This window comes from Mobula hypostoma, chromosome 1 (assembly GCF_963921235.1).
Source record: "Mobula hypostoma chromosome 1, sMobHyp1.1, whole genome shotgun sequence".
Classification (NCBI taxonomy): domain Eukaryota; kingdom Metazoa; phylum Chordata; class Chondrichthyes; order Myliobatiformes; family Myliobatidae; genus Mobula; species Mobula hypostoma.
Genome location: NC_086097.1, coordinates 97,547,790 through 97,564,106, shown reverse-complemented (window position 1 = coordinate 97,564,106; position 16,317 = coordinate 97,547,790). Strand labels below are relative to the sequence as shown.

At 40.4% G+C, this 16,317-nt stretch overlaps 1 protein-coding gene across 2 annotated transcripts in view; it reads right to left on the bottom strand.

Annotated features, from left to right (window-relative positions):
* The window catches only part of LOC134349247 (transmembrane protein 87A-like), a 65,967-nt gene that overhangs the window by 35,277 nt on the left and 14,373 nt on the right, over positions 1-16,317 (bottom strand). For both annotated transcript variants that reach the window (XM_063053282.1, XM_063053289.1), the window contains exons 2-8: positions 13,718-13,778; positions 12,914-13,008; positions 11,311-11,427; positions 10,414-10,464; positions 7,142-7,219; positions 2,408-2,612; positions 1,732-1,793 (exon numbers count right to left, since the gene is read on the bottom strand). In XM_063053282.1, the coding sequence (XP_062909352.1) occupies positions 1,732-1,793; positions 2,408-2,612; positions 7,142-7,219; positions 10,414-10,464; positions 11,311-11,427; positions 12,914-13,008; positions 13,718-13,778 (669 nt within the window). The remainder of the gene's footprint in view (positions 1-1,731; positions 1,794-2,407; positions 2,613-7,141; positions 7,220-10,413; positions 10,465-11,310; positions 11,428-12,913; positions 13,009-13,717; positions 13,779-16,317) is intronic.

Genomic DNA, 16,317 nt, shown 5'->3' with positions numbered 1-16,317 from the left:
TTTATGTCAACCAGCCAAAGATTGAGATCTTTTGATCAGACTTGGCTCAGGGACGTACTAGACGTGAAATGTTTTGAATTTTAAACTTTACACCAGTTTCCACTTCACATTCTGTTTTGGTAGTCTCCAACATGTCATCAACATTGATTTTTCTGACTTTCAGTAGCCTCTTTCATTTTCCTTTATCCCATCCCTTTGTTTTCCCTCACTGTGGTAGACCCTCACCCCTTCTCTATACCTCTCTGCCTCATAACCTGCACAATACCTCCCACTGGCTGCCTACCTTCTTCCCTTTATTCCGAAGTCTACTGTCCTCTGCTATCAGATTCCCTTTTTCAGCCCTTTGTCTCTTCCAATGATCACCTCCTAGCTTCTCACACCATTCCATCTCAGCTACCCACCTCACGCCTCTCATCTGAACTCACCTAACACCTGCTCCTCTCCCTTCCTTTATCATGCCCTCTTCCTTTCCAGCACTGACAAAGTGGCTCGGTCCAAAACATGTTCATTTCCCTCCAGAGATGCTGACTGAATTGTTGAGTTCCTCTAGGATTTTGTGCAAGTTGATCTAAACAACTTCCTGAGTTTGAATTAAATTAAATTCAAAGTGTAGGGTAAAAAATATATTGTTCATAAAACAAGCAATAGGAAAGTTTGCCATGAGCAAACTTTTATTCCTAGATCGCTGGAGAATAAAGGGAATGTAGGTGTCAGGCTTTGCCCATCTTGCTGTAAAAGAAGAGTTTGGGTGGGCGGGGTAAGGGGGATCATGGTTTGCGGTGCCTTAATGCTGACACCATCTGGGAGCTGAACACAACCTCCAGCCTGGAGGAACACACTTTGTCAGCACTGATATGACTTTCCATCTAGCAGTCATTAAAGACGTTACCACTAGGTAAAAAGTCAGCAAGTGATGTGATCTGATGTTCTGGACTGTGGTGGGACTACAGTACCATGCAAATTTCTAAGGCAGATGTAAAAAAAAAATCTGTAAAGCTAAGATATTTTCAAAAATAATGTAATGAAAAGTTTCTAAATATCAAAAAATGTACTACAAAGATCAGTTAACGGTAAAAACTAAGTCAAATCAATATTTGGTGTGACTACCCTTTGCCTTTAAAACTGCACTAGTTCTCTTAGATACACTGTCGTGCAGTTGTTTTTTTTTAATGAAAAACAGCTGGTAAGTTGTTCCAAGCACCTTGGAGAACTTGGCACAGTTCTTCTGAATACTTTGGTCGTATCACTTGCTTCTGTCTCTTCAGGTATTCCTAGAAAGCCTCGATGATGTTGAGATCAGAGCTCTGTGGAGATCTAGGGTGCCTAGACTTTTGCCCAGAAAACAATTTATTTTTTTTCCAATTATTTTGAAAAGAGGTACAGCCTGGAATAGGTCTTTCCAGTCCTTTGAGCGGCACTACCAGTAATCCAATGATTTAAACCTAGCCTCATCACAGGGCAATTTACAACGCCCAATTAACCTACTAACCAGTACGCCTTGGACTGCGGGAGGAAACTGGAGAACCTGGAGGAAACCCACATATTCCACCTGGAGAACATACAAGCTCCTTACAGAGGATGTCGGCATTGAACTCTGATCTCCAACACTCTGAGTTGTAATAGTGGCATGCTAACAGCTAGCTAATGTCGCACCGTCCAAGGGAGGATACATTGAATCTGCAGTAACTGGGGTGATACATGCTCCGCAAATATTTTAACTGTAGTACTTACCATCATGAGAGGCCAGTCTGCTGGGGAGATGTACTCATTTTGTCCTTTCATTTCAACAACCACTGCAAAGGATAAAAGACATTTAGAATGCACTAAATCCAAACCCAAAAACCCACTTAATTCCCTCATTCAAATTCATTTCTTCAATAACACTGACATTAATATTTTTATTACTCAATAATATCAACATTGATTTTTATTAGGCAAAATGTTACTTGGAACAATAATATTGTACATACACACAGATATGGACCCATTCTATTACGGGCTTTTGTCCAGCTACGTCACTCACTCAGACATTCACTGACCTCAATGAATATTTTGCTTCACAATTTCCATTTCTACCTTTTAAGTCTACAATGAAATGTCTAACTAGAAACCAATGATAACTAGCACAGCTCTCACTGAATGATTTGAAGAGCTAAGTGTTTTGTCCAACAGTCAACATTCAATTTCCAACGGAAGCTGAGGCTCACTATATTTTTCATAACAGGTTATGAAGTGTATGAAATACAGAGTATCCCAAGAACATTGAGCACTGTTAAATATACCATGAAACTCATTTTAACGTGGATTGTCATTATTCCCATTGCAAGACATTTCCAATTCAGTTTGACATGAAAGAGGAGAGGACAGTATAATTCAAATGCACACACCCAAATGAATAAGAACATACTTGTGAGTGACAACCCGGCCTGTTTTGCTGCTTCAACCTCCCTTTTCGCCTTTGGCTTGACCTTGGCATCATTCGTCACTGGAACAGTTGCTTTTCCTGTGGATTTGATGTCTTTATTGCTTTCTTGATTCTTTGTCTGCAATGCTTTGATTTTAATTATGAACAAATATGGTCCATCTTCCCAACTTCTAAATATGCCAGGAACCTTTTTAAGTAAAACAAACAAGCTAAGAAATTATAACATAAAACTAAAATGGATTGAAATAGATTCCTGAAGTGATACTATCATTATCTAAAACAGAGAAAAAAAAACTTTTCTTTTGGGGAATACACAAAAAAAATGTTTGCACCTTTACTGATAACGGAATAATTATGACTTTTTTTCATTTCTACTAGTTAGTGCATTCCTGTGGAAGAAATCATCATTATGTGCCATGTTGTATGACGTGGCCGATCATGGTCTTTTCATGACCATCAGTGTTCTTGGCAAATGTTTCAACAAAACTTGTGGCAGTGTCTTTACAAGACCCATGACCCATTATCAACACTCTTCAGAGAGTGTCTGCCTGGTGTTAGTGGTCCCATAACCAGGACTTGTGATATGCAACAACTGTTCATAATCATCCACCACCTCCTCCCACAGCTTCACGTGATCCTGGTCGGGGTGGGGGGTGGCTCAGCAGGTGCTACACTTTGCCCAGGGGTGACCTGCAGGCTAGCAGAGGGAAGGAGCACCTCACACCTCCTTTGGTAAAGGCACACCTCCACTCTGCCTACCCGTACGGAAGAAAGGGCAGGTTGAAGCTATTGGTAGGATCATTCCTCCTGAGGCTGCTACTTGCTACTGCTGTTTCATCATACAACCTGGATTACATTCACATTGGACAAAGCTGCAAACATGAAAGTTTTGTTCAGAAGGACAATGGAAAAAAAACACATCTGCAATTGACGTCTTTTCCTTGTTGGGTCATACAATATGTTCCAACATGCTACTGGTGCTCTTAGTTTGTTTGGCAACTAAACTCTTCTTTCCTTTTTGATGCAAGTCCAAATAGCAGTCTATAGCAAAAGTGTTTGTTGTCAGGCTCCATTCTAAATTAAGTTACAACATAATAAAATAGAAGACCTCCAATAGCAACAGAGACAATTGGGAGGCAGATTTCGGAAAGGTGAAAATAACAGGGGTGCTGCCATGGGTGACTTCATCTTTTCTTTTATTGATTGGTAGCTCCTTAATGCCAAAGGGTTGGATGGGGTGGAATTTGTTAGATGTGTTCAGAACAGGTTCTTGACACCCTATATAGACAGACTGACTAGAGGAAAGGATAGACTGCATCTGGTACTAGGCAATAAACCCAGACAGCATCAGCTCTCTCAGTGGGTGACCATTTTGGAGACAATGAATCACAACTCGCTGACCTTTACCCTAGCTTTGGACAGGGATAGGAATGGACAGAAAGTATTTAATTGGGAGAGTGGGAATTATAATGTTATTAGGCAGGAAATGGGAGCACAATTGGGAACAGATGTACTCAGTGAAATGCTCAGCAGAAATGTAGACGTAAGAATCAACTTAATTCGCCATTGGGTGACAGGGTGCAGATGTGTCTCTGCTAAAGGAGGTAGAAGGCATTCCTTCTCTCCGCTACCCCGCGGGTCACCGTTGGGCAAAGTGTAGCACCTGCTTAGTCCCCTGATCAGGGTCACATGAAGCCATGGGAGCAGGTGGTGGATGGTCGTATGAACAACTGTTGCACATCACAAATCCTGGTTATTCAACCACTGTCACCAGGCAGACAATCACTGAAGAGTATTGATAATGGCTGGGGTCACCTGCCTTGTAAAGGTACTGCCCAGAAGAAGGCAATAGCAAACCACTTCTGTAGAAACATTTGCCAATGATAATGTGGTCATGGACACCTTAATCCCACATCATGTGACACAGCTCATAATGATGATGATAATATTTAAACAACAGGAATTCTGCAGATGCTGGAAATTCAAGCAACACACATCGAAGTTGCTGGTGAACGCAGCAGGCCAGGCAGCATCTCTAGGAAGAGGTACAGTCGACGTTTCAGGCCGAGACCCTTCGTCAGGACTAACTGAAGGAAGAGTTAGTAAGAGTTCACCAGCAACTTTGATGATAATATTTACATGCATTAGGAAATTGCTCTGTTGTGTTGGCTCTACAAAAACAAGAAAACAACATTCAAAAATCACACAGAATAAAGAATTATATGAAGTTATAAGTACACATACGTACAAGGTACATACATAAATACTACAGGTACTTACAATATAAATAGCATTATAAAATTGGTTTACAGTGCAGTAACAAAGGTGACAGATAGAGGGGGACGGGGAGAAGGCCAACTGGAATGGTTGATCAGAATAACTACCTGGGGGAAGAGACTTTTAAAATGGCATAAAGTTTTTGATTTAATAAGCCTAGAGTGCTTTCAGAAAAGGCAGTTTGTTCAGCAGGTAATATTTGTAATGATTTTTCCTGCCTGATTCTCTGTCTGGAAGTGACAGTAGACTAGATGCAATGGCTTTTTCTGTTGTCTTGACAGTTTAATTTAGTTTTCATATATTGTGAGAGGCTGTTGCACCAAACCAGACAGTGATGGCTGGTGTGAGGGTGCTCTCTATGACAGCAGTGTGGAATTGCACCAGAATGTTCTGGGGAAGATAGTATTTTACCAACTGCTGCAAGTACGTCCTTTGCCAAGCCTTTTTGTAAATGGGGCACGACAGTAGGAAGCAAGGATCAGACGGGGCACGATGCTATTACAGCTCAGGGCGTTGGAGTTCAGAGTTCAATTCCAATGTCATCTGTAAGGAGTCTGTATGTCCTCCCTATGGAATGTGTAGGTTTTCTCTGGGTGACGCGGCTCAAAAGGCCCTATTCCACGCTGTATCTCAATAAATAAATAAAGATATTGTTCTCTCACATGGTCCTGTGAAATAATGTCCTGGAAGTTGATGAGTGAGAGGGTGCAGAGGAGGCATTTTCTTTTTCTGTACCTCCTGTTTTGAGGGCATTCAGCACCAAGTGTCGTGATTGCACCAGGGCACCAGCTTGTTTACCTCCTGGTGGTACTTGGATTAGTTGCCTCTGGTGATTAACCCTGTGACAGTGGTGTTGTCCGCAAACTCTATCGGTTTAACTGATGGATCACTGGAGACAATAGTCATTAGTGCATAGAGAAAATAGGAGAGGGGAGTGAACACAACTCTGGTGCACCAGGGCTGACTGACTGGGCTGTGCTGATGTGTTTGCCAGTGTTGCATACTGTCTCCTGTCAGAGAAGTTTGTGATCCACCTGGAGGTGGGACACAGCAAGTTAAGATTGAAGAGTTGCTCTTGCAGAAGCTCAGGGAAGATGGTATTGAAGGCTGAAGTGAAATCACAGAGAATCCTAACAAATGTATCGGGGCAATTGGGGTGCAATGTTTAGGGAGTGCTTGCTTGGGTTTCTGGATGGGTTTGTCTCACTGAAGCAGGGAAAGGGTAGTTGGGTGAAGGAACCATGGTTGACATGAACTGTGGAACATCTAGTCAAGAGGAAGAAAGAAGCTACGTAAAGTTTAGGAAGCAAGGACCAGACAGGGCACTAGAAAGTCACAAAGTAGCCAGGAAGGAGCTGAAGAATGGACTTGAAGAGGACTGAGAAAGCTTTGGCAAGTAGGATTAAGGGAAATCCCAAGATGTCTTTAAAAAAAGTGTGAAGAACAGCAGAATGACTAGAGCGGGGATAACACCAAACAGGGTTAGAAAAGGAAATGTACGCCTGGAGTCAGGAAAGATCTTTAATGAATATTTTGCTTTAGTATTCACCAATGAGTGGGACCTTGACGTTTGTGAGGACAGTGTACAACAGGCTGATATGCTAGAACATGTCAACATTAAGAAAGAGAATCTGCTGGAACTTCTGAAAAACATTGGAATAGGTAAATCCCCAGGTCCAGACATGACATAACCCAGGTTATTACGGGAAGCAAGGGAAGAGATTGCTGAGCTTTTGGCGATGATCTTTGTATCCTCACTGACACCAGGGGTAGTACCAGATATTTGGAGAGTAACAAATGTTATTTATTTGTTCAAGAAAGAGATATCCATCGGATTGATAGATCAGTGAGTTTTAATTCAGTGGTGGACAAATTACTAGAGATTCTTAGAGACAGAAATTTATGAGCATTTGAAAAAGCATGGTCTGATTAGGGATAGTCAGCATGGCTTTGTGAGGGGTCGATCATGCCTCACAAGCCTGACTGGGAAGATGTGACAAAGCACACTGATGAAAGTAGGGCAAAAGATGTAGCGTAAATGGATTTTAGTAAGGTGCTTGATAACATTTCCCATGGTAGGCTTTTTCAGAAAATCAGGATACATGAGATCAAGGAAAACCTGGCTGTGTGGATATAGAATTGACCTGCTCATAGCAGACAGAGGATGGTCGTAGACTGAGCATATTCTGCCTTAATGACAGTGACCAGTGGTTTCCGCAGGAATCTGTTCTAGGTTGTAGGATGCAAGGTAGTCCAAGGTTTTTTGAAAAGCAGGGAATAAGCCAAAATATCAAAAGAGCACCCAGGCCTCAGAAGCATCATGGAAGAGATGTATCCTTGTATAGCCAGAAGTTAGCTGAGAGAAATATTTTCAAACATCTCCTTTAAGAAATAATGCCCAAAGCAAGTAAGTGAAATGCATAATTCAGCTGCGCTCACCTCATGTCCAAGGACAGGAGATGCAACAGTTGCTACTGTCCTATTGTCTTTGTCATTTTCTTGTGTATTTATTAGATTCTGGAAACAGAAAGAAAGGCATTTGAAATTTTTATTCTCAGCCAATTTACTTTAACCTTGTTCTTTCTCTTCTGAACCTACACATCCCTGTCCTGATTTAAAACTCTGCGATCCTACTCAACACAATTTTTTAGTCCAAACCCTTTAGTCATCCTGTTTTGGCCTGTTATCTAAGTGTTCAGCTATATTGTTTCTGTTCTAGGGATCTCTCCTCCCCCGCATTACCCCACTTGCTCCTTATTAACCCAAGAATACCGATCAGAATTGATACTAAATTTCTTGCTTTCCAAAAATTAATTTGATTGAGCTATTAGATATCCCTTCTTGTGCTTGGGATTTGTGAAATTTATTTATAGGTATCCATGCTGAAGACAAACCCAAATTTGACTTGCGTTGAGGAGACAGCCCCAAATGTGGTGCTGCCCAAGACAGTGTCTAAAGAACAGGCACTGTGGATTCCGGCTAATTGGGACAATTAAGCCCAATTTTGGCCCAATTAAGCAGCTGCCTCAATTAGTTGAGGTTTCATGGATATAGTTAAAAACACAAACTAATTAACTAACACGAGTAATAAATTATGTATTTAAACAAAATACAAAACTCAATACTACTAAAGTACTTTAAAACTGTGTTTTAGTTCCTAATCACAAACAAGAGAAAATCTGCAGATGCTGGAAATCCAAGCAACATACACAATATGCTGGAGGAGCTCGGCAGGCCAGGTAGCATCAATGGAAAAGAGTAAACAAGTCTACGTTTTGGGCTGAGATCCATCATCAGGATCCTCCAGCATTTTGTGTGCATTAGTTCCTAATAGTTATCAATGTGGAATTCATCCAGTGTATGCTGCCCTGTCCTTTTGATTGAGTGTAAATGAACAAAATCAGCGTAGATACCTAGTGTACATAATGGACTGCCTTCATACAATGCTATTGACGATTGCATCTCCAAATCTTTTTTTTATTGTAACATTCAAGATGATTGTTGATCAAGTTCTTGGTAGTTCCTAACTTCTTACAATAATGAAATCATTTCATTTTCACTCTTGGCTGTTTCTGGAATCTCCAAGTCTAAATGCTTCAAACCACAGTGAGCAAAACAGTTCCGAATTGTTTTACTGTTTATTTCTCACCAACTACAGTGGCATGCAAAAGGTTGGGCACCTCAGCCAAAATTTCTGTTACGGTGAATAGTTAAGTGAGTAGAAGATGAACTGATCTCCAAAAGTCATAAGGTTAAAAATGAAACATTCTTTTCAACATTTTAAGCAAGATTAGTGTATTATTGTTGTTTTGTACAATTTTAGAGTGGAAAAAAAGGAAAGGAGCACCATGCAAAAGTTTGGGCACCCCAAGAGATTTGAGCTCTCATAACTTTTACCAAGGTCTCAGACCTTAATTAGCTTGTTAGGGCTATGGCTTGTTCACAGTCATTATTGGGAAAGACCAGGTGATGCAAATTTCAAAGCTTTATAAACACCCTGACTCCTCAAACCTTGTCCCAACAATCAGCAGCCATGGGCTCCTCTGAGCAGCTGCCTAGCACTCTGAAAATTAAAATAAATGATGCCCACAAAGCAGGAGAAAGCTATAAGAAGACAGCACAGTGGTTTCAGGTAGCTGTTTCCTCAGTTTGTAATGTAATTAAGAAATGGCAGTTAACAGGGATGGTGGAGGTCAAGCTGAGGTCTTGAAGACCAAGAAAGCTTTCGAGATAACTACTCATAGGATTGTTAGAAAGGCAAATCAAAACCCCCATTTGACTGCAAAAGACCTTCAGGAAGATTTAGCAGACTCTGGAGTGGTGGTGCACTGTTCTACTGTGCAGTGACACCTGCACAAATATGACCTTCTGGAAGAGTCATCAGAAGAAAACCTTTCCTGTGTCTTCACCATAAAATTCAGCATCAGAAGTTTGCAAAGGAACATCTAAACAAGCCTGATGCATTTTGGAAACAAGTCCTGTGGACTGATGAAGTTAAAATAGAAATTTTTGGCCACAATGAGCAAAGTTATGTTTGGAGAAAAAAGGGTACAGAATTTCATGAAAAGAACACCTCTCCAACTTAAGCATGGGGGTGGATCAATCATGCTTTGGGCTTGTGTTGCAGCCAGTAGCACGGGGAACATTTCACTGGTAGAGGGAAGAATGAATTCAATTAAATACCAGCAAATTCTGGAAGCAAACATCACACCGTCGGTAAAAAAGCTGAAGATGAAAAGAGGATGGCTTCTACAACAGGATAATGATCCTAAACACATCTCAAAATCCACAATGGACTACCTGAAGAGGCGCAGACTGAAGGTTTTGCCATGGCCCTCACAGTCCCCTGACCTAAACATCATTGAGAACCTGTGGATAGACCTCAAAAGGGCAGTGCATGCAAGACGGCTCAAGAATCTCTCAGAAGTAGATGCCCTTTGCAAGGAAGAATGGGCAAAAATCCCCCAAATAAGAATTGAAAGATTCTTAGCTGACTACAGAAAGCGTTTACAAGCTGTGATACTTGCCAAAGGGGGTAATATTAAGTACTGACCATGCAGGATGCCCAAACTTTTGTTTTGGGCCCTTTTCCTTTTTTGTTATTTTGAAATTGTAAAAGATGGAAATAAAGAAGTAATTTTGCTTAAAATATTAAAGAAATGTGTCATCTTTAACTTTATGCCTTTTGGAAATCAGGTCATCTTTTACTTGCTCGGCTATTCACAGTAACAGAATTTTTGACTGGGGTGCCCAAACTTTTGCATGCCACTGTATCAGTGACAAAAATTGCTGAAGAAGAAGAATTTCAGGATGTATATTGTATACATTTCTCTGACACTAAACGGAACCTATTGCTTTTTGAACACAAACACACACAACCAGCACTATTTAAAAATAAGTTTGTTCTGAGCATGGTAAAGTGTCTTATGGTCACACAAATTCACGTGACTGAAGCTAATTAGAAATTAGATGTTTAAAACAGTGAACCTGAGGAAAAACAGTTCAACAGGTAAACTGAATCTAAAGCATGTTGCTGTTAAATCCCAGAATCTACTATCAGCATTTATCTCAAGTTTTAAAAAGACATGATTTAGCTTTTAACCTGTGTGATTACTGAGTTTAAAAAATATTACTTTCCCCACATTTTAACAGTTTGCATTAACCAGTCCATTTTTAACCAGAACAAACATCTAACCCCAAGGCGCACTCACCCCTTTCAGAGGCTCCAATTTCTTCACCTGGATCAAAGATGGGTTGTAGGTCTGAGAAAGGATAGTAGTGTTATAACTTTGTAAACGACTGAACATCCTGTGCTCAAAAACCCCCACTGTGTCACCCCTTCACCAACCATCTCTCATAACTTGATGCCCCCTCACAAACTGCAGTTCACACTTCATCACTCTCCCAATACATACAGAATACTCACGTACCAAATCCAACCCCTCCCCCCCACAATTCAGACAATATTCCTGCGCATGTTATACAACTTGCCGTTCTCTGTAATTCTACATGATCAGTGGCACAATTAAAAAAATAATTATTTCAAATATAGTTAGTGTTAGTGTTGAGGTGGCAGGTGGCGATGCCTCTCTACCAAAGGAGGTGTAAGGTGCTCCTTCCCTCTGCTAGCCTGCAGGTCACCCTTGGGCAAAGTGTAGCACTTGCTTAGCCCCCCACCCTCTATTCAGGGTCATGTGAAGCCGTGGGAGCACGTGGTGAATGGTCATATGAGCAGCTGGTGTCTATCGCCAGTCCTGGTTATGCAACCACTGACACTGGGCAGACAATCTCTGAAGAGTATTCTTAATGGCTGGGGTCACCCATCTTGTAAAGACACTGCCCAGAAGAAGGCAATGGTGAACCACTTCTATGGAAAAAATTGCCAAGAACAATCATAGTCATGGATAGAGAAAAGAGTAAGAACAACAGATGAAAAGACAGATCGCCCATGTGATATGACATGACACATGACGAGGATGATGATGACATGGGCAAAACAGTCATCGTGGATGTAGTGGACCAGAGGACCTGTTTTGGTGCTGTTGGATTCCATGACTACGACAGTTTTCTACACAATCAGTCCCCAGGCAACAAAGGTTTCATCGTACCTGTGGCTTAAAGAGCTCTGTGCAGTTCTCAACAATGAAGTGATTTTGAGCATAGCTTCCAGACCATCCTGGATTGATTTCTCTGTTACTTTCAAAGTATACATTATTCTGCTCATCCTACAAGACAATTAAATAATCAAAACATTTCAGTGATTCAAAGAAGAGATGGTTAGAAAATATGCAAACGTGGATTAAGCTTGCAAAGGGTAGCAATGGTGAAGGAATGCAAACTAATGATTCAGATTACAAAGTACTAAAGCTGAACCAAGTATGACAAAAGGTGCAATACTGAAGCATTTTGTGCGCAGTTTTTAAACTTCATCTCTCTGATGGTATTTAGGACAATGAACATGGTTACCAGCTATGCCAGAGGGCTGCTTCCTATTGATCCCTCGGCAAGACAAAGAGGGATGGTGGGCAAGCAGGACAGGCAAGAGAGACCTGCTCTGCAAATCTTAGTACAAACATGAAATGCAAGAAATGGCAGCAGTACATCCTTTCATCTATTAAATACACATCCACATAATGCTTAAACATGGCCTGTGTTTCTACCTGTACGACCCTTTCAGGCAGTGTATTCCAACATCTCTTTCCAAAATACAACACCCTCTGAGTGAAAGTAATTTTCCCCAAATCCAGTTCTCCCCGATTCTTCTACCAATGTCACATTCTTTTTAATGGCTCTGTCCCATTTAACATAAGTGTCGTGCATCACCATGAGAAGAGTACCTGCCAGATAAAGCAGGACTTTCACAAGGACTAGAGGGCTTAAGTCATAGGGACAAACTTGATACTGTCTCTTCCTTGAAGAGGAAGAGACTGCGAGACCTTATGGAAGTGCATAAAATCATGAGGGACACACACAAGGTCTTTTCCCCCAGAGCAGGAGTCTAAAACTAAAGGAAGAGGCTTAAGGAGACAGGGGAAATGCATAAAGGGACCTTAAGGGCAAGTTTGTAAGAGGGTATATGGAATGAATTGCCGAGGCTATGGCAGGTGAATACAATTCCAAAGTTTAAAAGAGAATTTAGTTAGGTACAAGGATAGGAAATGTTTAGAGGCATATGGGCCAAAAGGAGACAAATAGGACTAGTTCAGGTAGGCAACTTGAATTGCAGTGGTCAAGTTGGGCCAAAGGGTTTGTTATTTTGGTGTAACAAGTCTATGACTAGGTCATTCCAATCCACACCATCCATGTCAATTCAAGAAAGTCCCAGGAGCTCATGAAAAGAACCTTACAATATAAAACTCATCGTACTGGGTGTGTTTGGGCAAGTTGATTCAATCACACTGCGGTGACTAGAGTCACACATGGTCTGAAGCAGGCAAGAGACCCCATTGGACAATGTTGAAATAGATGGTCTTTGATTACTATTTAATTATGATGACAGCAATGTGACCATTCCCATTGCCTTTCCATTAGATCTCATGATCAGTACTTATTTCCCTTGATAAACCTTGGCAGCTAACTTTCTCCAAAACAAATGAAAAATCAACTTGAAATGTTAAGCATTATTTCTCAATGCATATTGCCTCATATTGCCTAGCACTTCTTGTTTTCATGAAATATTTTCTCATTCAAATTATAGCAAGCAGGACTTACTGGCATGTTGAACACTTCATTGTAGCAATGTGAATACCTGAGGTACCAGGAGATATTAAAAGACAGCGAAGAATCACATTCTTTTTCACTGTAAACTACATGCAAGAACACAAGAATGAACATTAGTTTGTGAACATCATGTGATGCTTTTAGATATTTTTACCCAATGGTTCCTGGCAAACAGTGTACGACCTAAATGTTGTGTAAAAAATGTAAAAAAAAATCTGAAATAAACGAAGAAATTTCAGAAACACTTCACAGTTATCCACTGGAAGGCACTAATTGATACTTCGTTCCTTACGGAAGCTCAAAGCCAAAGAATTAGCTGGAATACACTTGTCCTGCTTTTTTATGTGGGCAAGAGAAATCTTGTAATTTTTTCACACTGTTGGATACATCTGTGTTGTAACCTTACTGAGACAACTTGGCTAGATTCACAGTCAATGTATAAATACTCTTTTTAATTCTGGGTACTAAGCGGAGGGAATCAACCTGACTGAGATATTACTTCTGTGAGGGTAGGAATCCCAACATACGCCCAACATAGATCTTCAACTATTTTGCGGGAAGGTAGTGGCAAAAACGTGAACTACTAAAATATGCGAATGGCTCCAACCATCACAAAATATGTGTTCATGGAGCTGTTTCCATCTACTTGCTGATTAATTATCCATCAGCTTACATAGTAATACTGTGAAGAAGGCTACATAGCAGTTATTTCCCCCTTGAAAACACTTAACACATTCCTAATCCCTTATGGTTCCCATTACTATTTTTATACACATTCCAAAAACTATTACTTACAGTGTAAGGAAATTGTAGTATCATTGAAAAGAGTCTTCCTGAAGGTATGATTAGAAACAAGCTGGAGAAACAAAAAGGGAGGTTAATGCCCTGTGATTAAGTGCAAGGAAAACCCTCTTAAACCAAACGTGAATATAAAAATTACCTTGGTTCAGTATTATTCTAGAAATGCACGGATCCATGTTTTATAATTCTTGTTCATTACAGCATTATGGATTCTTTTAAGTCAAACTTCTAGATTTGCCACTTACAACCCTTTCTCCCCAACTCCTAGTTCCTCCAATTCTGACTTCATCAGTATCTGCAACATATTTCACCCATCAACAACCCTGCTTTTAGTAGATAAACATCATATTCAAAACTTTCTCACTCATTGTTGGAACGTCACATTAGGCATTTCTGAAAAGGTAGAATGCAATAGGATGATCACCAGTTGACCCAAATGTCAGCCATGGAAAGAATGGAAAGTGTTCCAGTCTGACAGACATGAAGAAACAGGACCACAACAAATTAGTAATGGGTTGTAAATTTGATAAGTGCAATTAGGTTTAAAAATACTACAATGGTAGATGGACTAGAACACACATCTCACGTCGAGTGATTTTCAGAGTAATGACTTGTTAGTTTAAAACAATTTCTAAAAGCTAGCCATCCAAAAGTTACAGAATGGGATATACACATCAATACAAGACTCAGTTATGTAGTGTAATGCTGCCATTATGAAACAAAGTGCCTATATCAACAGAAGTATTGCCAAGAATATTGACTAGTGTGTTTCTGTTTCTTTGAGTAAACATGAGGAAATACTGAATGCTGAAAATTGAAATTTTCAATGTGGTAAGTTAATTTCCTAAATGCATGGGCAGCTGTGTCAAAATATACATGGAAATGACATACAATAGTAGTCAAAGCTTCTGGGGTCAGTGATCCCTCATATTTTACACAGGGGATTTGTATCATGGAATGAGGCACCAACTTGAAAGTAAATGTGAGGAAAAACAAGAATAACATTAATGCTCTGAGAACCAACATAGATTCAATGGGCTGAATGGTACGTCATGAATCTAAGAAAAAGATTATACAACAGTAAGCTTTAGGTGTACAAGAAGGGGTCTCTCCAGTTAACTGCTATGACCAACTTCTGAGCAGAAAACTGATGCTTACAGAAGAATGGAATTAATCTCTCTCCCTGCTACAGTCAGTGTGGGAGACATCAAACCTGATGGTCAAACTCAATGGAAGAAAGGCATTCTTTTGAAGACTGACTCAATCATTTAATTTATCTGGGAGACTATCTCAGTGAGTGGGCACGTGGCCAAGTGGTTAAGGCATTGGACTAGCGACCTAAAGGTCGTGAGTTCGAGCCCCAGCCGAGGCAACGTGTTGTGTCTTTGAGCAATGCATTTAATCACACATTGCTCCGCGATGACATTGGTGCCAAGCTGTATGGGTCCTAATGCCCTTCCCTTGGACAACATCGGTGTCGTGGAGAGGGGAGACTTGCAGCATGGGCAACTGCTGGTCTTCCATACAACTTTGCCCAGGCCTGTGCCCTGGAGAGTGAAGACTTTCCAGGCGCAGATCCATGGTCTCGCAAGACTAACAGATGCCTTAATATATCAGCGATGAAAGGTCATAAAATTTTCTAATGAAGGATAATCAACCCAAAACATTACTTCGCTTTTCACAGAGATGCTGCCTGACCTGTCGGGTAATTTTTAATTCTATGTTATACTGGTTATTGTCAAAGCCATACAAATCACAGTGACATGGCAAAACATCTACAAATGGTGGGGATTGTACTACGAAAGTGGTCAAACAATTATGGGCCACGGTGCGTTTATGTAGCTTTTTTCAATATGTGAAACTTGCATTTAAATAACAGAAATAATTATGCTTAATGTCCCAGTTTATTAAATGTATTAAACTTAATCTGTACTTTGGCTCGAGCTGTGCTTGCTATTCCATTAAACTTAGCTTTATTCACATGAAACTCAGCTTTAACAGAAAATTATACTATTTTGCTTAAGAATATGCAAAGACAATCATAGGTTTGACTAATTTAAGCACTCAGCTGAATTGGAAAAGTTGGGTTTGGCCAATTTAAGTGCTAGACCAGACTGAAAAGGTCAGGGTGTCGGGGCTGGAGGCAAGGGATGATGCAGGGTTCAGCTTGTTGCTCAGTGAGGTTTACTCGCTGCTGCGCTGAACTGAGGCGTGGCCTGCAAATAACGGGCTCCTGGATCGGCGCAGCGATGACTGGCTTCATGACTGAAGAGGAGTCACTTTTGTGAACTTCAGTTCTGAACATTATTTATTTTTATTGTTTGCAAAATTCGTTTGCACATAGGGTATACGACAGTCTTTTTTAAAAATGGGTTCTTTGGCAATATTATCATTTTGAATGGAAGACTGGGTAAATCAAACTTTACAGAGAATACAGAGTTGAAACACAAGTTAATGTCTTTTATATGAAAGGACAGCAATACGTAGAAAACTAAGAGACTTGAGCTTTTCACTTCATTACCAGTGATTCTTTAAGAGATTGATCAAATAGGAGGATTACAGGATATTAGTTCACATTATGAGAGTTGACTTGA